The sequence below is a fragment of the Cariama cristata genome, unplaced genomic scaffold (genome assembly GCF_000690535.1).
Source record: "Cariama cristata isolate BGI_N322 unplaced genomic scaffold, ASM69053v1 scaffold20731, whole genome shotgun sequence".
NCBI lineage: Eukaryota > Metazoa > Chordata > Aves > Cariamiformes > Cariamidae > Cariama > Cariama cristata.
This window is the reverse complement of record NW_009599008.1, coordinates 3,742-29,617: the sequence shown is the minus strand read 5'-3', so window position 1 is coordinate 29,617 and position 25,876 is coordinate 3,742. Positions and strand designations below refer to the sequence as shown.

At 36.8% G+C, this 25,876-nt stretch overlaps 1 protein-coding gene across 1 annotated transcript in view; it reads right to left on the bottom strand.

Annotated features, from left to right (window-relative positions):
- Nucleotides 1-23,744, bottom strand: part of NRAP (nebulin-related anchoring protein) — a 54,082-nt gene extending 30,338 nt beyond the window's left edge. Inside the window, exons 1-17 of the mRNA XM_009709541.1 lie at nt 23,673-23,744; nt 23,313-23,407; nt 22,534-22,621; nt 19,291-19,395; nt 18,638-18,742; nt 17,881-17,988; nt 16,953-17,057; nt 16,281-16,388; nt 14,613-14,717; nt 11,786-11,890; nt 9,832-9,948; nt 7,972-8,076; nt 6,932-7,039; nt 6,128-6,232; nt 3,638-3,736; nt 3,013-3,117; nt 846-953 (exon numbers count right to left, since the gene is read on the bottom strand). Coding sequence (XP_009707843.1) covers nt 846-953; nt 3,013-3,117; nt 3,638-3,736; nt 6,128-6,232; nt 6,932-7,039; nt 7,972-8,076; nt 9,832-9,948; nt 11,786-11,890; nt 14,613-14,717; nt 16,281-16,388; nt 16,953-17,057; nt 17,881-17,988; nt 18,638-18,742; nt 19,291-19,395; nt 22,534-22,621; nt 23,313-23,407; nt 23,673-23,744 — 1,743 coding nt within the window. The remainder of the gene's footprint in view (nt 1-845; nt 954-3,012; nt 3,118-3,637; nt 3,737-6,127; nt 6,233-6,931; nt 7,040-7,971; nt 8,077-9,831; nt 9,949-11,785; nt 11,891-14,612; nt 14,718-16,280; nt 16,389-16,952; nt 17,058-17,880; nt 17,989-18,637; nt 18,743-19,290; nt 19,396-22,533; nt 22,622-23,312; nt 23,408-23,672) is intronic.
- Nucleotides 23,745-25,876: the final 2,132 nt, after the last annotated feature.

Genomic DNA, 25,876 nt, shown 5'->3' with positions numbered 1-25,876 from the left:
TAGTGATGGTTTGCTGTTAACTGTATGAAGTGGAGATTTCTGCAGGAGATTGTGCCTGCTTTTGCCATGTCTCTCACCAAATGGCTGTAGGTATTTCAGATGCTTCTGTGCTTGGGTCATTGCTCCATTTCCACTCATTTTTTAAGGTGTTGAGTGATAGTAGTTGTGTTGCCCGTAGCACAGCAAGCTGGTTGCAAGGTTGGTCTCATTTCTGCTGTCTTTAACCTCATTCTTTAAGGCTCACTCCTCTAAGGTGGATATGTTTATACACTTAAAGTCTTCTGATTAGCTAAATTATCTGGTTCTTAAAGCAAAAGATAAGAAACCAAGCAAGGAATTCAAGATTTGATTTTCTTAATGAGGTGGGATTTTTGGAATCACCATCATTGCTGAACACTTTCCAGCTGTAGGAAAAGTTTCTTCATTTTCTGCCTCTACACAGGTTAAGAATCATGAAATAAGTTATTTAAAAAGAGTTCATTTGGAATTTTTTTTATATACATGTGTTTATATTAAAGAAACAGACTAAAGAAATATGCATTCCCTTTGCAGCGGATGATAACAGTATTTTTGAGGCTATAAAGAATTCAAAACATTGAATTTTACTATGGGGTTATTTTACAAATTTTGCTTCCTTCTGTACACTTGTATTTAAAAAAAAATTTTCAGAGAGTGAAATTTCATAGCAGAGTCTGTGAAAGTTTCCAACTGTTCATCAGCCATTGAGAAAGATGGACAGCCAAACGCAAGACTTAAAACTCCAGATGGAGTGAGCCAAGTTTTATTTCCCTGTGCTATAGCAACTTATACAAAGAATAATTCCTAGGTAATTAAATATAACATACATCACTGGCAAGATCCCTTGAAGCTTTGGCAGCAAGTAAAGGCAGAGAATCAAGTTTCATTTCAAAGCCCCGACCCTTACTCTTCTCCCAGCCTTCTTTGTACTTAATCTGAGATGGGAAAGACAGCAACATGTCACTAACATATAAACACAGAAGATCTTCAAATAAACATGAAAATGACTAAGAGCAAAACAGAAGTATAAATATGCTCAGTCCACAAACTGCAACCTTCTTAAGTCACAGTTCATTATAATTTTGAGCTAATTAATTGGCCAGGATTGAGTCAAGAACTTTATTCTTGGAGTTTACAGGCACTTTAAATACCAGAACATGCACCAATAGCTCTCAATTTTAAACAGGCATGGGGGAGGGAAGTTTTTTCAAAAGCATCTGTGGTTATGTCTACATACACAAATAGTGTAGATCAATAGGAGCCGATCTATAGGGCAGAACAGCTGGTGCTCAGAATCGGACATCACACTACTCATTTCAGGATTTTTCTTACGCTTCCCCCTTCGCCCCAAACTAGAGCTAGTCAGGTCCCATGCACTGAATGCCTATTTGTAGCTGCAGTTCTTTATGTGAGCTGATGAAGGGCATCTTTTAGTTTGGCCACATTCAAAAGGAATCCAGCTTGTGCTCTGAGACCACCCCACAATGCAAAGCAAAGCAAAGCTTAGTGAAGCAACTCTTATGATCAGGAGATTTGCTTCAAATGAGCCACACTATATCACAAATGTAGATTAAATGCATGAGAGTCACATGCTTAACTTCTGAAAGTTGATGGAAGTTAAAGTACTAGTTGTTTAAGCTCTTTTTCAAGGTTCCACTTGAAATTACATGAGTAGGCACGCCTTCATGCACACTATGCATGCACCTAATGAAGTATCCAGGAAGGCCTGAATTCATAGAATCACAGAATCATAGAATGGTTTGGTTGGAAGGGACCTTAAATATCATCTAGTTCCAACCCCCCCTGCCATGGGCAGGGACACCTTCCACTACACCAGGTTGCTCAAAGCCTCATCCAACCTGGCCTTGAACACTTTCAGGGATGAGGCATCTACAATTTCTCTGGGCGACCTGTTCCAGTGCCTCACTCGCCCTCCTAATATCTAATCTAAATCATCCCTCTTCCAGTTTAAAGCCATTGCCCCTTGTCCTATCACTCCATGCCCTTGCAAAAAGTCCCTCTCCAGCTTTCTTGCAGGCCCCTTTTAGGTACTGGAAGGCTGCTATAAGGTATCCCCAGAGCATTCTCTTCTCCAGGCTGAATATTGCAGTTTTATTGCAGTAAATTAGTAATATTTCAGTCTGAATAAAACCAAACCCACTTCTCATAGGTTTGTTTCTGAGCTACTGGATTTGCCTTTTCATATGTTTATATTTTACTAGTATCTAACAATAAGCATGCATCCCAACACATTATAGCCACAAAGAGTGTTGCTCAACAATGCTCCACCAATTCAACTCAAATAAAACTTAGGGGAAGAACACAAGGTATGAATACACTAGGAAAAATTTGCAGTAATGCCAACTGACAACCATGAAAAATTATGAAACTGATTCAAAAATAACAGTCACACCAGTAATAAGTCTGGAGTTTTTTTCTGGTTTAGTACTTATTTGTCTTGTTGGGCTTCTCTCCCTCTAAAACTATCTACAACAATGAAGGCCTGAAAAATACTCTAAAAATTAAATAGAAGTTAAACTCTTCCTGCAAGAGCTTGATTTTAACACCCAGGTCTCTAAATAAATCACTACATATTGTAATGAGTTGTGAATGGCAACAACAGTGGGCTTGATCGAAGTTCACTGAAGTCACTGTGATTCTTTCCGTTGACTTCAGAGGGCTTTGAATTATTAGAACTGTGCAAATGTTGGTTCTTCATACAAATACCACCTCAGAAGCAGTTAATTTTGTGAAGTGAACAGTGATTTACTAAACAAATCCAAATCATCTGAAAAGGTCTTGAAAAAAAAGCCTAACGGTTTCACTGTACTTGAGATTGTATCGCTATCTATTCTGGTTACCACATTTCATGCTGTTCAGTAAAGACCAATGCTAAACACTAAACGCTTCCAGAAACAGTGTAATCATTTTTACATTCATTTCTGTCTATTAACAGCATCATGAATACCAGTATTTCCACATTGCTTGGCTTACCTCACTGTATAACTCAGCATTAGCTTTTGCCTTGACTAAATGAGGTACGTCCTGAGGTAGAGTGTAATTAGTTTTTGTCTTCTCATACTGGGCTCGGTAGTTCAACTGCCATATATTGAAAAAGTCAACAACAAACTCAGTTATTTTTAACTCACTAAAAATATGACCGTCACAGTGATTGACTGCTGTTGAATTTCAGGTTATTAGCACCATATGCTACAGATACACTCATAGGTATGGCTGACATAAATATGAGAGCAATAAGGTAATTATAACTTTTACCTAGGTACTAGGAAGTAGAATAATTATTCTACAAATAGAATAGTTACTGTTTATCTATAAATAGAAAATATATTATTAAAAAACATGCATTAATAAATACACAGAAGATAAATCCCTAACAAAGCACACTAATAGAAATCTTAAAAATGGAGGAAAATAATAGATCTACTGATATGCTTGCCACATTTTTGGAAGTGATTTCATTCAATTTGTATTCTTGTTTTGGTTGTAAATCTGCTGATGAACTCTCAAGAACAAAAACAGTTAAGTGTTACAAATGCTATGAAATAAAATTATCTCATAATTCTAATTAACAATGGTGGCTAATGATGACAGAACTTACATCACTGAGCTGCTGTGCATTTATTTTGGCTTGAGCAATTTGTGGAGTGCTGGCAACAGAGCTGTACTTCAGCTTCTCTATGTTTTGCCTGTAGTTTACCTGATTTAAGATAAAATATAAAAAAGATTTAATAAAGGAAGAAATATTCAGACTGGAAAATGACAGATTGAGTAGACAAAGTTTTGTTAGCTAATACTCTGGATAAATCATTACTTAAACCATAATAAATTGAGGTGAAGAAAAATGCTGGAATCACTGGGACGAGATCTGAGTTAATGCTCTGAAAATTTCCTAGTCTGAGGTTATAGTTTTTATTCCACTTTGAAAATTAATTTCACTTATAACCTCTCCCCCTCAAAACCACAAATTCTTCAAAAGATGCCATTTCAGCTCATCCCCCAAAGCATTCCTATACAACTGATATTCTTAACCGTTACTTAGACTATTTTTATCTTTATCAGACTATCTCTATAAAGGAACATTGTAACTGTCTATTAAGAGGTCTGTCTGGCGGCATGCTGCGCAGGGGAAATGAACTCTCTTACACTTTGTCTTTAGTGTGTTTTAATGTAATAATTAATCACAGAATTTCCCTGTGTGGTAAGAGTTTTGTGTAGATGATGAGAGAAGAAAAATATATATTTATGGTACAAAAAAAGTCATTTTAATGTCAGCCTTTGTTATGATTAGAGCTTACTAAATTCCTGCCATGTTAACATGGTAGCAGCAATAACTAGCTGTAAAATAAATACACTAAAACTCAAAATTATAAAAGATTAAAAAAATCATAGATGAATTTGCTTTCAAACCTGTTGATGCCAAAGGAGTCAGTGCTACACTGCACGACACAATTATTATACTCTTTGGGTCTTAATTAATGTTCACTGTAGTTAATCACCACTTTGCAAACATTGCAAATCACACTGCTTAAAACTAAGTTTTTTCTTAAGAAAACTTTTTTCCAGTAAAGTGGAGTATATTTCCAGAGACTTTGAGTTACTGAAACTATTTTAACGCAAACCTTCTTATCTCAGATATCCTCAAATAAACTTCTTTCTGCCATAATGAAAAAAGGCCTGAATTATCTCACAGGTCCAAAGTGATCAAGGTACATAAAACAGTTCATTTGTTTCTTTACAGACACAGAGAGAATTTTAATTTCACTGAAAAGGATCATTTCTTTTTAGCTGAAAGTCTGTATTTATTGCTACTTGTGATTGCTTAGTGTGTGAGAAAGTTATATTCTTAAAGAGTTCAAAGTAAGCATGTTGGTTATCAACGAGCTGACGGGTCCTGGGACTGTTTCAAAATACCAGATGATGATCATGACTAGTGCATCTGAGTCTCTGTGGCCAATTGATTTACATGCTCCGAATCCAGATGCTGACTATGAATTGTAGAGCCACAGGTAGTGTTGAAATGTTTAGAGTGAGTAGAACTAATTTGTACATCCTGGACATGAATTCATGGTTACTTTGAACTCTGTAAGAATACAGCTCTCTCACACACTAAGCAATCGACACTGAACTTTACTTTTTTAAGCTTTTTCAAAGACAAAGCTGAAATTACTGCTGAAAAGGCAACAGTGCATCTTACAGTTGAAGTATATCGAGCACTTTCCCAAAAACATCACGGTTCTCAATTTTACCTCTTCATGCTACCATGTTTTTCTTGGAAAAGGTATTCAGGCCCAGATAAATCTCATATAACATTAATGGCCTCTCTAAGGCGTCTTGCCCCTGGTTTCTTGCAATTTCATTAGAAAGCCAGGTTATATACGTCTTAGAAATGCCCTGCAGAGGTGCTGCTCTCTTCCTGTTGATTTTATAAATAATGCCTGGTGACTATGCTCCAAACTAAGGTACAGGTTAAGTTCCCAATGGTAGATGAGATCAATCAAGCCTTTAATGCTTGTCAGAGGTGAAAGTATGGTATCCTCTACAGTCTGATGTCCTCCATTTACCTATAGAGCACATATAAACCCAGCAGTGTACAAAATTCTTCACATTTTTCCATCAGTAACTCAACCCCAAGCACAGAGGGCAGCTCTCTCACACAGACCACAGGCATAAGGAAGGTTATATGACCAATTAGTTCCCCTTCAAAGGGGAACTCCCATCTTCAGGGAATTCACAAAGGACAAGAAGCCTAAGAAGTCTCCCTGCTCTTTCAATGGTTGATGTTGCTGTTGAAGCTGTCCAGGATGGTGAGTCATTTTGCAACACAGAGCAGGGATAAGGCAGAACTCACTTATTTCACATCATGGTACAATCTGTGCTGAACTGAAGCCAATGACAGGAGGTGGCAGCACTTTCTATTCCTCTGAGCCCTCTTGACTCCCTGCACTTTTTTGCTTTAACTTTGTTATCACTAGCTGTTTGCTTCCATGATTAAATCATCATTTGACACATGCAATCTATCACAATCTCTCCTACAGAGAGATGATGAGCCATGCAACTCATAGGAAAACAAAACCATAAAATTATTTACATCTTTCAAAGGGACTAACTTCCTTGTTGTCTGGTATGAAGGAGTGAGAGTAGCTGGGTAATTGTAGTCAACACCGTCATGTTTGTAATCAGATTTATAGGCTATCTGAAACACAGGGAGAACAAAAAAAAAATCATTCTTTTTTTTAAGCTGTCATTTGTTTGAATAATTATCAGTCAAGAGGAAAGGAGAAACAATAATATTAATATTAAATGCAAGAAACAAAGTGAGTTCAATGTCATGAGTGACAAAGAAAATGAAATTATTTGCATAGTTTAGCCACTAATTGATTCTTTTTCAGCTCCTCAATTAATCCAATGCCAACGGTGGGAGCATTAACTTAACTTCCACCTATGACACATCTCTTTTATCTTTCTGCTTAGTTCTCAAGCTTCTTACAGATTTGTAAATAATGTACTTGAAGGAACTGTATGTAACAAAATAGCTTCTTGACTAACCCAGTAAATTAAATTGGAATCCAGAAATCTTCATTAAAGACCGTTTTTTCAGGAAAGGTCTGACCCTGGGGGTGGTGGCAAGCAACCTTCAGCATCCTACCGATGTCAAAGAAAACTGAAGGAGCTCAGTATGTTGCCAGATCACTGAATTTGCTTATTTTAACTTCTTCCACACAGTCAGCTATAAATCAGTACAAAAAGGTTTCCAGAACTTCCCCTCTTCTCAACATATCTATCCTTCAGATCCCAATACAATACGATCTAAAGCTTTCTATCAACTTAATTCTGGAAAAACTTAAAAGACAAGAAAGCAACAGCCATACAAGTGTTATTAAAAAAGACTTACATTGCTTGCCAAACTGCCAACTTTCATGGCATGTAGCATTCGCTTGTCCATACCGATACCTATATAATGACCTTTCATCTGGTTCTGGTAGGTTTCTTTGTATTTAAGCTGTACAAAAAAAAAGCAAAAATACTCTGAAAAAATATCTTCAGTTTTTCTATGAGTTTCCATACGTTACAGCAGTGATACAAAGGATTACAGCTGTGGTCTACTACTGTTGCACCACTACAGAAACTTGTAAGTCCACAACAACATTGGTACTTTAAAAAATAAAAAATAAAACCATCTGTAAGTTTCCTGTTTTGTAAGATGTCATTTACATATTCTTCAGATCACCTGGATGCCACATAAAGCAGATACCTCCACATTCTATTGCTGCATATTATTTAATCAGAAATAAATATCAGAATGAAGTTGCAGGGATGCATTATATGTACATTAATAAATGAACAGATAATCATCTACCAAAACTGGACTGGTTTGGTGCAGCTTTCACCAAGCCCAGAGTAGGGAATTTGACAACAAGATAAATTAACCACTCTACCATGTCATCTGTATGGCAAAAGATTTACTCCTCCTGGATTTCAGAGAATGGTAGCAAGCAGTATAAAGCAAAATTATACTTCAGTATCATGAGATACGATCAGTATAATTATTAATATCGATTACTTTCACACAGTAAACATGTTCCCCTCTGACTTTAACTCTTGTAAAATATCTTCTGCCTACCTTTCCAGTCAGGAAATGGACATACACAATGAAATAAGTAATAATTATTATAGATAACAGTAGCAACTGACAGCTACTTGTCTAGATTAACAGTCCATTGTAAGTAACCTCTCTTCCATATATCATAATAGTTCTTTTCATAATCCTATATAAAATGACCCCCAGTTATCCATCATGACAGAGCAGGATAGGTTAAAATCAGTTGTAATCAAATTCCCAGCGCATGCTTATCTGAAACACACACACAGATGACTTGCAATTCCAGCAGCCACCAGGTTAAGCAAGCCACGCATGAGGTACTGAAAACTTACATCACTGGTGAATTTTGAGATCTTGCTCACATTCTTGAATTGTGGAGTATCACAGTAGTTAATGCTGTAGCCCCTGTTGTTTCCAAGATCCTTCTTATACTCCACCTTTGTGACAAAAATGCATATGGTGAAACTTTAACCTGCTCTGTCAAGTTCCTCCACACACTTTTTATTAGCCAACCGACTGTTCAGAGATTTTGATATACGGTTTTCATCAGACTGCATCTGATGAAAACTAATATGAAGGTGATTTTCATATACCCAGTTCTCATTTTATAGGCAAAAGAAATGCAATTTCATCTATTTGGACCTCAGCAAAGTGTATGAGACAGAGCCATGAGGAAAATTATTAACAAAATCAAGGAACTATGAAGGAATTTTAAGGTGAATGTGGAGCAAATGAAAGCAGAAAAAGCAATGGGTGTCTTTCAACAGGAAGGATTGAACAGGGTGAAGTTTATCAGCAGAATTCTTCAGAGTAAGTTTAAATACAGAACTGGTTTAATATTTTCATGAAGTGCCTTCGCTCTGAAGTAGGAATGTTGAGGGTGATATTAAAATGGGGTAATGGAAATGGGATTAAATTCAGCAAAGTAGAGGTTAATATACATAGGGAGTAATCATAAAAAATTCAGCTATAAAAGCTCATCACATGGAAAGGCCAAGAAAGAGAAAACTGTTCATATGTAGGCTGACCACAGAAAGATGGCGAGATGCCAAAGTAACACAACCATGAAAAAGACAAATGCAGTCCAAGGCAGGAGCAAGAGGAGACATCAGAGCAGGCATTAGGAAGTGCTTATGCTATGTACCAGGTTTCAGCAAGACATCAGCAAGAACTTATGTACTCTTACAGTCATTCCTGTTTAAGGAAAATGCACTCAGCTTGTAACAGCTGCAGTGAAAGACTGTGAGAGATGAGAAGAATTTGGCTTGCTTAGTCTAGGAAAACAAAGGCAGAGAGAAGAAAATTATATCCGTTTGTAAACATCTCAGGCAATCATGCAGGGAGAACAACTTTTTAAACTAAAGGGCAATGTTGGCATAAAACACAATAGTAATAAAGTGGACAAGGATAAATGTAGGCTAGAAATTAGAATAGGAGGATTATATGATACTGTACCAAAACAGCAGGAGCCAGGAATCATTGGCCCAGGAGGCCCCTACCAGTCCTACTTCCAGGGGTTTTACATTATTGAAGGTTTTATACTTTGACATCTCAAGAGTGTAAGTTTTTAAACCGCCATGGGGAAGCTCTAGAAACTCACATTTATTAATAGCTTTATAGCTGATATGACACTATAAATAAATTAATAATTCAGAATCTACTGAGAATTCCCTAGCAATCTTCCCTTGCCAAGCAGAAGAAGAATGCATTATAAGTAACTCACAGTCTTTCAAATGATGGAAGAAAACAGAAATCTGCATTAACAGAATGGTACAAATTTTGGCTCTGTTGGTGTTATTTTTTAGTTATCAGTAGAACCTTCTTTGAAACACTTTAAGGTACACACCCAAGTCATCCTAAAGCATTTATGATTATAAATTCACAGCACAGTAAGAGCACAATTCAGGGGGTTTTTTTTAGATTTCTGTTCTTCTTGTGGCCAGAATTAGAATTACTCTTCTGGGGTCAATTTCCCATATTTTCATACAGGTTATTGGAAGTGCCAGGTAACAGCACCTGAAGATCTGTTCTTGCATCTTTCTCTCCAGCCACTGTGCTACATACAGATCATTTTTGTTACATATGGGGCAATAAGAACAACAGATTTTTATATTTGTAGTCCTTACTCATCAGACACAAATGTTTGTATGAGCTGCTCTCAAATTTGTTAACAGATCAATTCAACCCCTTACCTCACTGACAATCTTGTTAACACTTTGGGCTTGTTTAAGGGCTAAGTTGTCTTCAGCTGTAAGGGAGTGAAAGTGAGCTGCACCTTTCATCTTGGAAAGATCTTTCTTGTATTTTATCTGAAAAGAAGTAGGGAGAATTATAAAATAGATGTCTACCCTTCCACCATTGCTATTTAGACTGGCTTCATGAGTTGGGATAAGATTTTTCCTATTCTTGCTTTCATAAGCAAATAGAACTTGCTAAGTTGAAGCACTGGAAGTTGTTACTTTTAACCCATTTTTTACATAGATTGAACAGCACTGGTTGTTTTTCATAGCTTGAACAGATAACTAGCAGAATCTTGGCTAGTGACTGGTTGGAGCTTGTGTGCTCTTCTACTACTGAAGTTAATTCTCAGTACTTTAATTTTAGACTTTTTGTCAGAAAATTACAGATAGTCATCAAGTACTTTGCAAACTTTTCCTCTTCCAGAAACCAGCTTTTTAAAAAAGCTGGGGTTTTTTTGCACTTATAATGTTTTTAAAGGAATTATATTTCTCTACCAAATCAAGATTGAAATAAGGGATCTGTTAATTTAATTTAGACATCAGGTTATTGACTCAAATTGGGGTCTGACGGGTAAAGAGAGATAATACATGTATTGGCCTTTTGCCAAACTTTGTCCAGCAAAAAATGTGTTGGGAATATATTTCAATAATTCTTGCATACAAGGAGATGCTTATGTTCTTCATCCTATGTTACTGCTTCAAAAATCAGATTCATAATGTACAAAATAACCAATTATTTTAAACATGCTGAAGTGCAAAGTGTTTGGGTTTTTTATTTTCCAAGCCTGCACACAGTTTCTCAGGCTTTAAAGATATGAAGCAGCTTGATAAGTAGTCTAGTGTGCAAATGTTACTGTCATGAACCAACCCTTCTCGTTGCTCCAGGTATTACAAATTAATAACAAAACTACTGACCATTAACATTTTGAAAATCTATGAAACTGCCATCTTTATCTGGAAAGGTTAAATATTTCATGTTTAAACAGGATCACTGAGTTTGTCATCAAAACAGGGATTGGTCACAGAAGGTGACAGAAGGTTTCAGGTTTTTTATATTCTCTCAGTAATAAGCTCAGGTAACAGAATATGACTGATCCTTTCACTCTAATTTACTGCTACTGTCTAGTCCAAGCTAGTACAAGCTGAAAGACTCAACCATCTGTTAGCTCCCCAGGAAACAGACTCAGCCCATCAGCTCAGATAGCCCCATGGGGGACCGATGTCCACACTACAAAGGTTGTCAGTCGCAGGAACCCTTCACAGCAGCCACAGGGTAGTGACCTACAGACTGATCCATTTTTTGTCACTACCAGAAACAGTCTCCTCAAATAGGTCTGAGGCTCTTTAATCAATGGGCTGCATGAAAGAATTGCATATCACCATCTTTTTTGCCAATTCTTTAGCTTACTACCCAAAATTAAAAATCCTCAGCCTAGAAATAAGCTCAGTCTTGTGAAGTGACAGTGTCATACTCTATAGTCTCTTTTCCTCCACATGACTTGCTTTGTGCCAGAGGCATGATACATCAAAATATCAAAACCAGTTCAGCTCATTCATCCTCCATTTATTCACTACTGGGAATACCACAGTAGTCCACAGGATGATTAAGGCAGCTGAAGGTTTCATTAATAATACAGGTGCAGATTTGCCAGGAGGGTTAACCTAACAGTAGGGATCCCCATTAGTTGCTACATCCATCTCCTCCTTCATGCAAGCTGGAGCTGTGTCCCCTTCTATTAATGGATATTATTAATCCCCTGAGCCATCCAGTTCCCAGCAATGCAGTGAAATGTCATTGTTGTTTACTTCTCAAGTGTAATTTTAGCATTCTCCTCCCAGGCACTGCTCTGACAAACTGCTGGTTTTAATTGTTTATGAATTGTATTGATTCAGGTTTCATACTTACATCACTTGCCAATTCATTTGCTTTCTTGGCATTTTGATAAGCTGGAGTGATCATAGCAGGAAAGCTTCCTTTCCCTCTGCGTTCTTCATACTCATCCATATAATCCTGAAGAAAATTCAGATTGTTTACTCATCATACATGAGCAGGTGGGGCCATGAGTGATTTCACAAAGCCGCACAGTTCATGTTAGCAGGAAAGTTCATTGCTTCGTTTTATTTTTTTTATGAAAAAGAGAATAAAATGTCTAACTGTAAGAATAAAGTCACCCGTTAAATTAACTGTGCCTGTAAAATTACAAGTGTTGCATTGCAAGAGAAATTTAGGTAGCAATTAGCTGTGGTCAAGATAGCATTCAAGTATACAATGACATACATCCTTCTAATCTCACCTCAGTTCTTACAAAGATGGTATCTGCTAGCCCCTCTCTTTGTCACTATATGTTTCCCTGGAAAACTATAAAAACACCTAATGGTTTAGGCAGTCAGAAGATCTGTTTAAACTTTCCAAGTATAGTGTAGGGTCAGCCTTCCTCTGTGACATGACAGAAGTCTCCTGATCTCTCCATGGCCATTTCTCACATCATAACTGACCAAAACCAGTATTTCTTTAGTGCAGTGATATATTTTGAAGAGGGATTCATTAATGAAGCAGAAATATCTAGATATTGAAGTGGTAAACTCCTTAGGGAACAAAATCACAAAACTCCATTTGCTTGATTTAAAAAAACAACTGTTGCAGAATTAATACTCTTAAATTTATCTATAGACAAGTTTATGTGTAAATGTTTGACAATTTGAAAAGCCTTTTGATAATTTAATAATGAATACTGGAGCTTTTTTTAAAATGGTAATACACAATGACCATCCCAAAGCTTTCTATGGCAAGCTCTGGGTAGAATATGGCAAGAATACTAACAACTAAGATACAGTGTACGTGTCTTCTCTGTAATATTTTGTAAATCTTTTGTAGTAAAGATCCAGTTTAAGCAAAAAAAGAATGTGTGGCATGACAAGAATGTCATGGAGCGCGCAGATAGAAAGGACTATATATATTTGAGGTATCTCCCTTGTGACTTCTCAATGCAAAACAATCTATTGTAGGTCATGTTGTGCACCACCAGTGTCACACAGTAAGATAGGTCATATCATAAGTTTGTGCACAATAGAAAGTAATTATAGTTATTGCAATTAAATTAGTCTATAAACAGGCATAGAAAATAAAAAATATCCTTGACTAATCAGCTGTTGGTTTCTTAAAATGCCATTCCTAAGTCTGAATTCTTCAGACTAACTTGCCATTTTCTTTTCCTGCTAACTTTTTCAAATATTTTTTTTATCATTTCTAAAACGGCTTACATTACAAAGCAGTATTTTTAAAGTTCCAGATAATTAATTTGAGCCACTTTAAGATTTTTAAACATGAACAAAACAGGTGTTCAGCACACAGGAATTTTACTGTAAGATTCCTTAAATTGTCTTACGTTATTTATATATCTGTATGATGTACCCTCATGATCTCAACAGTTAGAAATCTAATCCCTTTACTCATGTTAAGTCACGCTTCACTCAGAAAGATCCATTAATTTCAGTGGCTCTATTTTATTTGAATAAAAATATGAGAATCCAATCTATGAAGATTAAAACTCAAAATAAATTTGAAGTCTGTGACTGAAGTTTCAAAGATACTTTCAAAGAAAAAAAACTTAAATCAATTCTAAAGATAGAAGCATTCTAATGCTTGAAAATGCAATTAGCGCTTTTTCAAATTCATTTTATTTGTTTATTCTTACTAAAATTTGTAGTTCAAAAGACAGAAACTAATTGAAGGCTTCATTGCTACATATTCTAAACCCATATTCTTCAAGAATGGTTTGCTTTACACACATTACAAGATGTAGATTTGGACGGAAGAAGTGAAGGAACATAAAATCCCAAATGTCTTAGGACAATATATTCCCTATTCCTTCATTTCTCCAAAGTATATGGGTCTCACGAGGAGCTAGGATTAAAAAAATTGAGACTAACCATAAGTTTTGTTTATAAAAAAACACTATTCAATTCCTTTCAAATTCACTTTAGTTGTATTCAGTTCTATTTGGCTGTACTTAATTGGAATAGAACTTTGGATTCATTTTGGGAGACCACAAAAATAATTGCATTCCCTTAAAAATGAAACAAAAGCAAAACAAATGCCACAGACCAAAATAGAACTGAAGTCTGTTTGGTTCCACAAATACAGAACCACAATTTGTCAAGTGTACAATACCATTTTTGTAGAAGAGCTGAAATCTAAGAGATCATGTATGATCTTCACTGCTACTCGCATATATTTAGAGCTGCAATACTTCTAAGGCGTCTAAATATACTGGCAGGGAAAAGATGCTTATCTACTAACTTTCTACCATTTCACAGCTCTTTCACTTTTTCAGCTAACTGAATTTACATTTTCTTTTTCATGGAATGGAAAAGTTTCTACAAGTAAACAATTTCAGTGTGATACTTAGCAATACTACATTAGAAATTTATAGTGCATACATGCACACAGATAAAATTTGTCAAGGTAAGGCTTACCTTTTGGAATGATCCTACCATAAGGATCATGCAGTGACAGTGCATGCACCTTGTAGTCTCATCTTGTAAGTGTCAATGCCAAATATACTACACATTCAGAGCATGGTGCTGTTGCACACCATCTTTTCCTTTGAGACCTTGCTTCCTCATACAGGAAAGCAAAGTGAAAATAGGTCTCACTGTAGTTTCTAAAGTCTTGAGCAATCAGCCATAGTAAAGATCAACACCAGCATGGGTATCTCTCAGCTGTTGCATACCTGGCCATACTGATCTACATTTTCTCTTGCAAAAGTAACATCTGTTCCAGCTGTATGGCTGGCTTTTCCCTTGATCTCTTTTTCGTATCTTTGATGATACTTTACCTAACAGGAAAAAAGAAAAGAATAATCTGGATGAGTTCAGTCTGGTACACAGATGCTGCATAATAAACAATAATCAACAACATGCACATGTTGACAATAAAGGATTGTCAAAATCCCCATTGCCACCAATCTACAGAAGTCAAAAACACCACTTGAAGATACAAAACCAAAAACAGAGGTGTGTGTTCTAATAATGCACTAGGAACATGGAACTTGCCATTTCAACCCAGACCATTTGTTCTGTGTGTTCAGTACCACCTGCTTGTCAGTGGCCAATCCCTGATGCTCCAGCAGGTTAAGAAAATAAAACTGATCGTAATGTAAATTCAGGGTTTCCACAGAACATTTCTTTTACAGCACGGTCTTCTGAATGCCATTAATAAATGGGTTTGTTTTGGAAAGATACTGATCTCCTCAATGATCAAAGGAATTTTAGGCAATCGACCTTCAAGTTTAGACCAAGATTTGCACTACCTTTGCTGAAGTCAAAATAATGCCTATAACCTGATTGCTGCCCTTTAATGACCATGTGTTTGTTGACACAAATGAAGGGTCTTCTGCAGATCAAAGGCAAACAAAAACATTTAAATGTTTTAGTCAATTGCTTTTGCCTTCAAAATTACAGATCTCCTCTTATTTTCCTCAATGACTCTTAATAATGTTTTGAATTCACTTCCATTGAGTTAGCCCAATATGTTATTTTCTCCAACAAAAAGAGCTTTCCTTTCAGTCTTCGATGACAAAACACAATTAACTGTACATTTTGAAGCAATACGGATGTCCTTTTACAATTCTTTTTAAAGAATACATGGGTGTTGTGGTTTTGTTATGTTTGGAGAGGAAAAGAAAGGCAATAAAGGTCAGTAGACCAAGGAGTTTAAAAAAAAAAAACAAAAAACAACAGCAAGCAGAGTAAAATGAGTGGAATAGAAAGCTATATTTTATAAATCTATACCTATGTCAAATGCACGCGTGTGTGTGTGTGTGTGTGTGTGTGTATACTTTACATATATAATTGCCATTCAAGAAGCTAGTTTTTTGCATTCATAAAAGCCTGATCCTGCAACAGCACAAAAGAAGGAATAGGAGAATGAACTGTAAGGACCCATTGGGAGCATGGAAAGTCATGGCAAAGCAAAGCTCTGCGAACATAGCCCTCCCTGATACAAGGTCACCCAGAAATATTGTGGCTGTGTAAATTAGAGCTGCACTTCAGCCCCTCTAACTCATACTGACTTCGGCAGAATGAAATCAAAGACCTCCAGCTGACTCTTTATTGTCTTCCTTCTCGGTTGTATGCAACAGGAGGCTGGGTAAAGGGGACGCTTTTGCCCACAAAAATCCAGAGCGTTGATTCACAAATATAATGCCTAATTTTCTCTTTGTGCATAAAACTCCACTCTGTCCCTGCAAAAGACAATCACTCAAAAATCTGTGTATGAAGTGCACTGCTAGCATAACTCCACAATGCTCATGGAATTTCTGCCAGTAAACATCTTAATCCAAATTTGTGTGACAATTTATTATTTTTTCCCAAAAAGAGACATCACTTTAGACACTTACATCACTGGCTAATTCAGTTGCTCTCTTGGCTATTTGATAAGCTGGAGTGATCATAGCAGGAAAGCTGCCTTTCCCTTTCCGTTCTTCAAAGTCTTCTGTGTATTTCAACTGTAAAAATTCAAGACAATTCAGAGGGAATTAGATGAAATGTATATTGATTGCACACATAATCAATTCTTAAAGTTGCAAAGTAAGGTGTTCAATGGCTGTCATCTGCCAAAAGGAAGATGAACCATGAAGTCTGAATCTTTACAATGTAGTCTTTAACTACATGATCACATATCTTCTGCAAGATCTCTGTGTCTCATTCAGGGTATAGGATGGATCACAGTTGTTTAAAGAAAATAATGAAATTGTCTGCAAGATGCCTGCTCTATTTATATTGGAGTCAGGCAGCTTCCTTCTTTACTTGGCATGGTACCCAGTTGTTGGGTATAGAACAGACTAGTTCTCTGCCTTCAGTACTCTGACAGGCAGCTAGTCCCTAAAATGGCCTAGAACTGAATATGGTCTTTATAACTGGAAGTATTAAATGCTTAATGGTAAAATGAGTCTGCATTTAAAATATTAATGTTTTACTCTTCTTTATGTTCATATTTTTAAGTGAATTATAAATGTCCTAAGAGCCACTTGCAGGGTCAAAAGCAGGTCAACCTATTTTGTTTCACTTACATCACTTGAAAGCTGTCCTCCAACCTTTGCATGAAGTATATCTGGAGTGTCTACAACAGAACTGAACTTTGAAACTCTCTCTTCATGTCCCCGCTTATATTCTACCTGAGGGAGAAAACATATAAAATACATATTACAAACAATAAGCAGCAAATACCCATTTTCTGTCAGAAGGCTTCAAGAGAAAATGAGCAACAGCAGTCATGACATTCCCCACTGTACAGTCAAGCTATCAGTATATTTAAGGGCAAATTTCCTTAAAGTGAATGCCGGAAGCAAACAGAAATGGACCCAGATAATAAAATTTTCAAACAGTACTAGATTTATGTGAGCCATACATTTGATTAAAATATCATGAGAATAGTCATTAATGGCCCAACTAATATCATACTGCAATGACAATGCAGACAGTGTTTGCAGAAAACAATGTAACACTTGAAAATCATTTCTACAGGATTTATTTTTACTTCACCTTTTTCAGTTGAATTATTATTTTATAAAAGCAATTTTCTATGCATATAGAATCAAATTCAATATTACAGGCATTTAACTTCAAATAATAAGGAAAGCTAAAAATGTCAGATGTAAAAAACAGATTAATAAAGCCATAAAGTGAAAATAAAGTTAATGAATTAAATAAACATTTTAGAGTGATTCACAATTTTTTTTCAGGTTGAGATAAATTACAGCAAAAGTTGCTACATCTTTCAGGAAACGTCTATATTGTCATTTATCCTATATGATGGTCTTCCCAAGCCAAGTAGTTTGTTAACCCTGTTTCCTGCATCACATTAAAGTTTTCTCACTTTGTAGAATTAACAGTGTAACAAATACTCATCACCGAACCTACTGTCTAAAGTGAATGGCCCAAACCCAGGATTCTCCAAATTCAGAAGTCTAACATACAATTAAAAAACTTGCAACTTACATTACTGCTTAGTTGGGTGGCTCTCTTAGCAACCTGATAACCTGGAGTGATCATAGCAGGAAAGCTGCCTTTGCCTCTCTGCGGCTCATATTCTTCTGTATACTGAAACTAGAAAATGAACATTTTTTTGGTTTGTTGTTACAGAAGAACTCACTGTGTGATTCCATTTTCAATACCTGCTTCCTAAAGGTATGTATCACTTTATTTAAAAGTAAACAAATTAAAGAACTTATACCTTATAAGTTTGTTAGGTAGAAATATTTTCTACATACAATAGAAAACATTCCCCATTCATATGAATTATCCACTGTTAATTGTCTATGTTGACTGAGTCAGTAACCCATTGTATGGGCACAAACAACCAGCCATAATTCAGAAGTGATTTTGATCAGTCATGGAAATACAGTCAATGAAAGGTCTAATCTACGGAAAACAAGACACATTTTCCATCATGAGTTCTGCTCTACTGAGGGAAACAGCACTGCCTGCTAGATCAGGTCACCTCAGATAACACTGGCCAGCAGTTGAATTGCTTCTCAATTACAAAAATATATAAATGTATGATTTCCCGGATGGGCAATAGCACTGCCATGTGACTTTAATCGTTTACATGGTTAAATATTGTTATTGACAGAAGTAAACATGTCAGTCTCTCCTTTGAGAACATCTTATCAAAGGTTGGCTTTGATGCACTGGTAATTCTTCAGAATATGATAGACCATGAAAATAAAGCTATTCCAAACATCAACCCACTTACATCACTCAGAGTCTTCTGTGCCTGTGTTATCTTGACCATCTCAGGATCTGGGATGGCTCCTGAGTACCATGATTTTCCTTCCTCATAGGCAGCATAATAAGCATTCTACAAAACAAAAATTAAATAACACCCAATCTTCCCTCCTGTTTTAATAGACAAACAGCTGGTCTGACAGAAAAAAAGAAACACACACAATGCTATGGAAGTGAAATTTACTCTCTGCAGACATACAGCACAAGGCCTACACTCCATATACCTTCAGAATATCAGGGCAGAACTTGTATAAGAACAACTGACATCAAGATGTCAGGATCTAGGATCCTGCAGTGAGACTCAAATAACTGGCCCTGGGAATCAGATCACTTGTTGTGAAGCTTCAGTGCCAGTAGAAAGAAGACACATAGAGTATAGCTGTAAATGCAGCAGTCCAAACAGTTAACTATATAGATACATTCTTCCTTCTTCATCTTCTGATTCTTGCACCCTATAGCTATAATTAACCTATGATGCCTTGAAAAGTTTAGTCAAATTAGAAGCAATGGTTTTTTTAGCATTGAAATGCTGTGAATAAAACCCTAACAACCAGGTCTGCCAAGGCCAATCCTTGGTCTCCTGCAGCCTAGTGGCTTGGTGGCTTGAGGAGTATTTCTTACCTGGGCGGCCAGTTGTTGGGCTTTATAGGCAGCTTCAATTTCTCTGGACCTTACATCCCATTGAAAGACCGATTTGAATTGTTCACCCTCTTCTCGATATTTTATCTAAAAAAAAAAAAAAAAAAGACTTGTTATTAGTAGTTTGTTGGTACAGATTAACACATCCCCCTCTTAGGAGAAGAACAAGAAGGGAGACAAAGTGAACAGTCTCTTAGTCCATAGTGATATGGAGGCTGCACAAACTGCAGCAACAAAAGGAGACGAATGCAAGACAAAACAACAAAAACAGCACAATTCCTACCATAACAAATCCACTTCAGTGCCTGTTAGTTTTAGCTGTACCTTAAACCAGTCTAAAGGAAGGCTACTTCCAAAAACACCTCTGGCCCTACTCGGGGACCCTTCTTCTTGTGTATCACACACCGACACCATGAAACAGGCATCCATGGGGCAAATTAGATCAGGGAAATAGTATGTAGGCTTCTGCTGTGTTAGCTTTCAGCTATGTCAGTTCCTTCATCTGCCTCACTGCAAAAATCACGAACACCAACACAAGAGAAGCACAGGAACAATGTGGCTGCACAGAACTAATTTTCTGGGTGGCAGCATCAACACAACTCAGTTTAAGATTATTTACTCTAGTCATAATATTCACCTCTGTCTGTGTGTTAGACCTCCAACTGCTACAGACCAGCCTAGTTTTCAGTGCCAACTAATAATTTCACCCTGAAGACACATTTATATATGATATGAATGGAGAAACCAAGGGACTATGACAAGCACACCTGATCTACCAAATCTCCACAGCCCACAAGAAAATACCAACCACCTTCCAAGAGCTTGCATAACTCTCCATCTTTTCCTCCTTCTCCCTCTTTAGATCAACACCACTTACACCCTGCTTATGTACAAAAAGGCCACATAGCCTATAGTTCTATGCCATGCAAAGACTACATAAGTACTTCCTCCATGCCACCCATTCTTGACAAAGGATTTTTCATGGAAGAGAAGATTGCATTTAGCCTTAAGGTCAAAACTCTACTCTCTAATCCACACCCAGCTTCTACCTAAGATTTCTGCTATTATTGGAGCTGCACATCTGTAAAGGCGCAGCATATTACACCTGAAATCTGGCATGAAGTTCTGAAAGAATAATTTGGTCTTTAGATAACACTTTTGGGGGAAATAGTCTATGAGGACTGAAATCCCTAAGAAATTTTAAGCAGAACATATCAATGCAGTATTAGATGAAAGAATTATTACCTGGTGGGCAACATTCAGCTCTCCTACTTCCCTGCACAGTGTCCACGAAGTATCGTGACTCTGTAAATGTAAATGGCTACTATATTTAGTCCTGGGTCATCATTTTCCTACTGTTACTTTTATCATGACAGCATACAGAAATCCAATTGAAATCACAGCTCTGTTATACAACTCACTCTACAGATGCAAAAAATAACAGTACCTGTCCTGAAGAGTGCAAAATCTAAACTCACTGGACAGAAAAATCACTGAGCATGTGTACTGTTATTCTCATTTTTATAAATTAAGTACAGAGGTACAGAGAGATGAATGATTTGTCTGCTCACATAGAAATTCTATGTCTGCTCACATAGAAATTCTATGTAGAGGGAGTGAGCTTGATTTTTATCTCTGCATTGAAGTCAGTGACTCAACATAAGACTTACGTGAGAACATCATGTTAGGACTGAAGAAACATGTTACATTTTCTGCATAAGAAATAATCTTACCTAAAAAACTCTCATCAAACTACAATAGCAACTGAAACCTTTTCCCAAATTAGCATTATTTTATACATTTAACAATGAAAAAGTTTTCCTACACTCAAAATGTACTCAAAAGAGAGTATAGAAGTACCCTCTTTAAGTACTGCAGAATCAGCTTCTTTACTACCCTTAGCAATTTTTTCTTTGGAGCAGAACCTCATTATGTGATTGAAAAGGACAGAAGGTGCTTTAGGTGTAAAAAACAACCGAAAGTGATCTTTGAGCTATAATTTGTCTGGCGTGTATATTCACATGCATTGGAAGCATCACAGTCTCATATCACTGCCCAAAACCAGAAATAGAACCTGCGGTAATCCCAAACTCATTCCTGGCCAGATCTGTCACACACAGTTTAAAGTAAGTGTGATAGTCACTGCTGAAATAGTTACTGCCCATGACATTACAAAAACTGATGCATAAGAATACTGTACAAGAATGATAAAAGATACGGTGTCTGATAAAGGCTATTAACGTACATCAACTTTGCACAGCTAATACAGAACACCAGAATTAATTTATCATGCTATAATATAAGAAATACAAATTTCTTCTTTTATTTTAGTGATAGCTAATCACATCAAAACACATCGGTTTGTCTACTAAATATAGCCATGCCATGAATAGTACTATTTTAGAGTATAAAAAGACATGGCATTCAAGAAAATAGTATTACACATAGAAGTGAGATCGCTATCAATTACTGGCTGTTTCTGTAGTTCTCATTTCCTGAAATTCTTACAAATGCAAGTTTGAAACAACTGTATCTGGCGGAAAACAATGCAAGACAGAAAAGAATGGCATTTGAAAAGAAAGAAGGCTTTGAGCACCCCTAGAGGTTTGCCGAGGCACAGCAGCCTTTCAGAGCATAGATGCCGTTAAACGGGCACGGAAAGCTATTCCATCCTGAACGCGTTAGCAAAACATTTTCAGTAAAACCATGCAAAGCTCCCTGGACCTGCTGTTTTCTCATCTCAGGTTTGCCAGAAATACTTGACAAAGTAGTTATGAGAACTTTTGCCTACTTCCCACTGAGACAGAACTTATTTTTCGTTTCATGCCCTTTAGTATGAGTTTCAGAAGAGATCATAAAGCAAGTAGCAAGTAGGTCATTCTTGTTTCCAATGGCTATGTAAGCCCCCCCGATGTATGTACTAAGTTTACACAGCTCTGGGCAGTTTGTGTGAACAATGCTTCCATGTAGATTATCAGATACGGCACGTGAGAAACTGCTATTCATTTTTCTTTCTGAAAGCAGAAGCAAATTCAGATCTAACCTTTCCTTCTCATGAGTGAATACATTTCAAAAATTATGATTCAAACCTGGGCTGAGATCTTACTGCTCTAAAAGAACACAGGACGGTAAGTAAAGAATACATATTTATATTTCTAAAACAAGACAAAAATATGATATCAAAATGTAAAATAAAGCTAACTATTTGGCCCTCAAGCTTCTTACCTCACTTACCACTTCTGACAGTTTTTTTGCATTCATATTTATTGGTGTCTCAAATATGCTTGTGAACGCATTGTTTTTTGGATTATGCCTAAAAAAGGAAAGTGTAAAAGGATATTAGGAACGTTCCAGACAGCCCACCAGAAAGGTTCTTTTTGAGCACTCAAAAACACAATACCAGCCTCCACCCCTCTATACATAACTTTTCCCCCACTCACACACAGATCTCAGATTACATTCAAGTTATTATTGTATGGAGTAGGTGCCTAGAGCAAAATTAATTTTAATGATCGTCATATCAATGCCGTGTTTCTAATAACAAAAGAGAATAATAGAATAAAAAACAACTGTCATCTCTCCTTTTTCTGCTGACAAATTTGACAGGAATTGATCATTATAAAATAAAAACTTCCTAGAACAAACCAACTCCAAAATCTGCATTTTATACATTTTCCTGATGATTACCTCAACCTTGTTAACTCTTAACCACTGATTTGGAAAGCACTGAATTTTATGGTTGAGTTTATTTTCTTCCCACAATCCTGAAATGGAACCTAATTTAGTGTCTTTTAACACACTGGACAAATGAGGAAGCTTTATATACAGTAACAAGAGTTTCCCATCATTTGTGAATCCAAAGATATGCACGAAGGCACTAACAATACATAATTTCACATCACACATGGGACCAGGCTGAGTTCAAATGGTGATCTTCTATTACATTAAAATGGCTTGGCATTTTAAACTTTTGCTTTAAAAAAAAGAAAAGGAAACACACTTACGCTTGACAGTAAGGCTTTTTCTCATGGCTAACAAAGTTGTTTACTGTTAACATCATCTTGCATACTTCGCAGTGAAAACAGGCTTTATGCCATGTCTGGAAATACCACAAAACAGAAATCAAAGAGACATGACTTGTATTTCATTATTATTCTGTCGAGTTTTAAATCTCAGTATTGATCCTTAACATTCATTTCATGAATTTGAAGAATTCTTCTTCAAATATATGCCTATTATTAACTCATTTCAGTTCTGAACCCAGCTAAGAGTTAAGAACTTTGGAACCAAGAGATTTGCACAGTGTTAAAAGTGCCAATCTGTACATTTATTATAGTCCAAAATAATAAAGAAAGAGAACTGACCTGTTCTATACAGTTAATCTTCTCAGCAGGGTAAACCCCATAGCCACATCTAGCACACGGCTGCACATTCATCTTGAAATCCACAGAGTGAAAAATATATAGGTTTATATAAAAGGTTCAAAGAGTATGAAAGTGACTTTTTGGCCTGTGCAAAGCACACTCTAGACACTCCAGTCAGGGCCTTTTGCTGTGGTCAATGGCTCCCATTAAAGCTCTGAATTGAAGTCTGTTGCTCCGTTTGCTGACCTTCTGTTTCAAAGTCAGCTGCAGGCTGGCTTTTAAAGCTGCCAGTTAGTAAGAGCGGTTATTTTGGCAACTGTGTCAGTACGTAAGGGACGGTAGCAATATCTTTCTCTAAATAGAAGAATGAACTCACAGAAACGAATCATGTCCATGTGAACGTTAGAGTCTGATCATTTAGTATTTCAGTTTTGCTATAAAGCTAGTTGTCATAAGCCCAAGATGAAGAGAGAAGTATATACAGCAGCAGCAGCAATTTATCATAGTCTCTCCTCACCCTGATATACAGCAACTGACCTCATGGAGGACTACTTTGTGTTTAGGAACAGCCTCATATTAGAAGGAGGTACCACCAGAGATACAGGTCAGAGACGGGTTTGGAGCTTCCTGGCCCTTTGTTGGATCTGGAAGAGGTACACTGCCATTGTCTCAGCCAAGTCATTATTTTTCCTCCTTGGTGCCAGCCCAATTCCACCTTGTATGTTACTGGCAGAAGAGCAGAGCACACTCATGTCTCATGTCTTTCTCTTTCATTAACAGGTGTAGGAGGACGCACAGTGAAATGTGCAGAGCCTCTTATCTCAGAGTTCTAAACATCATGGGTACAAATCCAAACATCTGTCTCCTACAGGAAAAACTTCAGAAAGGAATTATTTACTTTTTAATAGAATGAACAAAGCAGATATTTAACAGTGTTCACAAAGAGTAGGTTGGCATAGATCAGAATATAAAAATGGCTTAGCCAAATAACAATAAGGAATTATTCCTGATATTAGGATTTAAGTAAGTTATTAGGGTTGTGAAGTCTGCTCTGAACAAAAGAAGTTATTAAATTCTACCAGCTACAAATGGTCAGGATTTGAGATTTACACCTCACCTAATCATAATACCTCCAGCTGCAGGGCTCCATAACCCTGGGACACAGGTAAGAGTTCTCCCAATCCAAGTAAAAGTCTACTTAGTTGTCCATGCATCTGCACCACTTCCTGTGCCTGCAGCAGTCCTGGGATATTGCTAAGCACTTTTCTTTTCTATAAATTACAAACAAATCAATCAAAATTATTTCTGTCTAAGCCTTCCGGGTATGCTTAGAGAGCCTCCTATTCATCTCTCCATGGAGATACGCAGTTCTGCTTAACTTATTATTACTACTTTTGCTGAATGCTGACAATGTACTGGCACAACGTACTGTCAGCAACTGGTGTGCTGAAAATAGAGCCTCTAATCTGAAGAGCAATGGGTATGGCACAAAGTCCTGAAAACACTTGAAGCCTTTCAAAGTAAGTAATTAATATCAGTATATACACAGACATATTTTCCTTTTAAAAAAAATGTTCACAGAACATAATTTCTTGTATTAAAATAACTGCTGAGTTACCTCATGCTATTCCTTTTGGGATCAGGAACGATTTTCTGTTGACCAAGTTACATCACAATAATATTTACCCTGGTCACACCTGTGAACCAAAATAATTTGGAAGTCTTCCAGTTCTCTTCTCACACAGCTTTTCATGTTGTCCCAGATTGCCATTCTGTTTATGCAAGTGACCTATATTAGGGTCACAGTGGCCAGGCTGTCCCCTCCTTATTTAGCACTGGGCACACTACCAGCTGCTGCCTCTTTCTGTTCACCTACTCCAAAAGTCACCATATTTTATATTTTCTAGACAGCCTTAGTTGTCTTCATGCTATCTGAATCCATGCTAGAGTCTTCATCTCACACTTTGGCAAGGAAAATTATGCATGGCATGCTCCTGTCCCAGCATAGAGAATACATTCCTTAAGGCCCTCCTGAAATGAGTTCTGAGAGGTGCTGAAAGCAGGACATCCCTGAACCACAAAAAAACATAAAGACTTGACAACTACAGAACAAATAATTCATCCAGGAGTCACCTGAACACTGATGATCTGGACAGGACTTCAGCCTGGAGCATCAGTGTATACAGCCCATATGCACTGTGCAT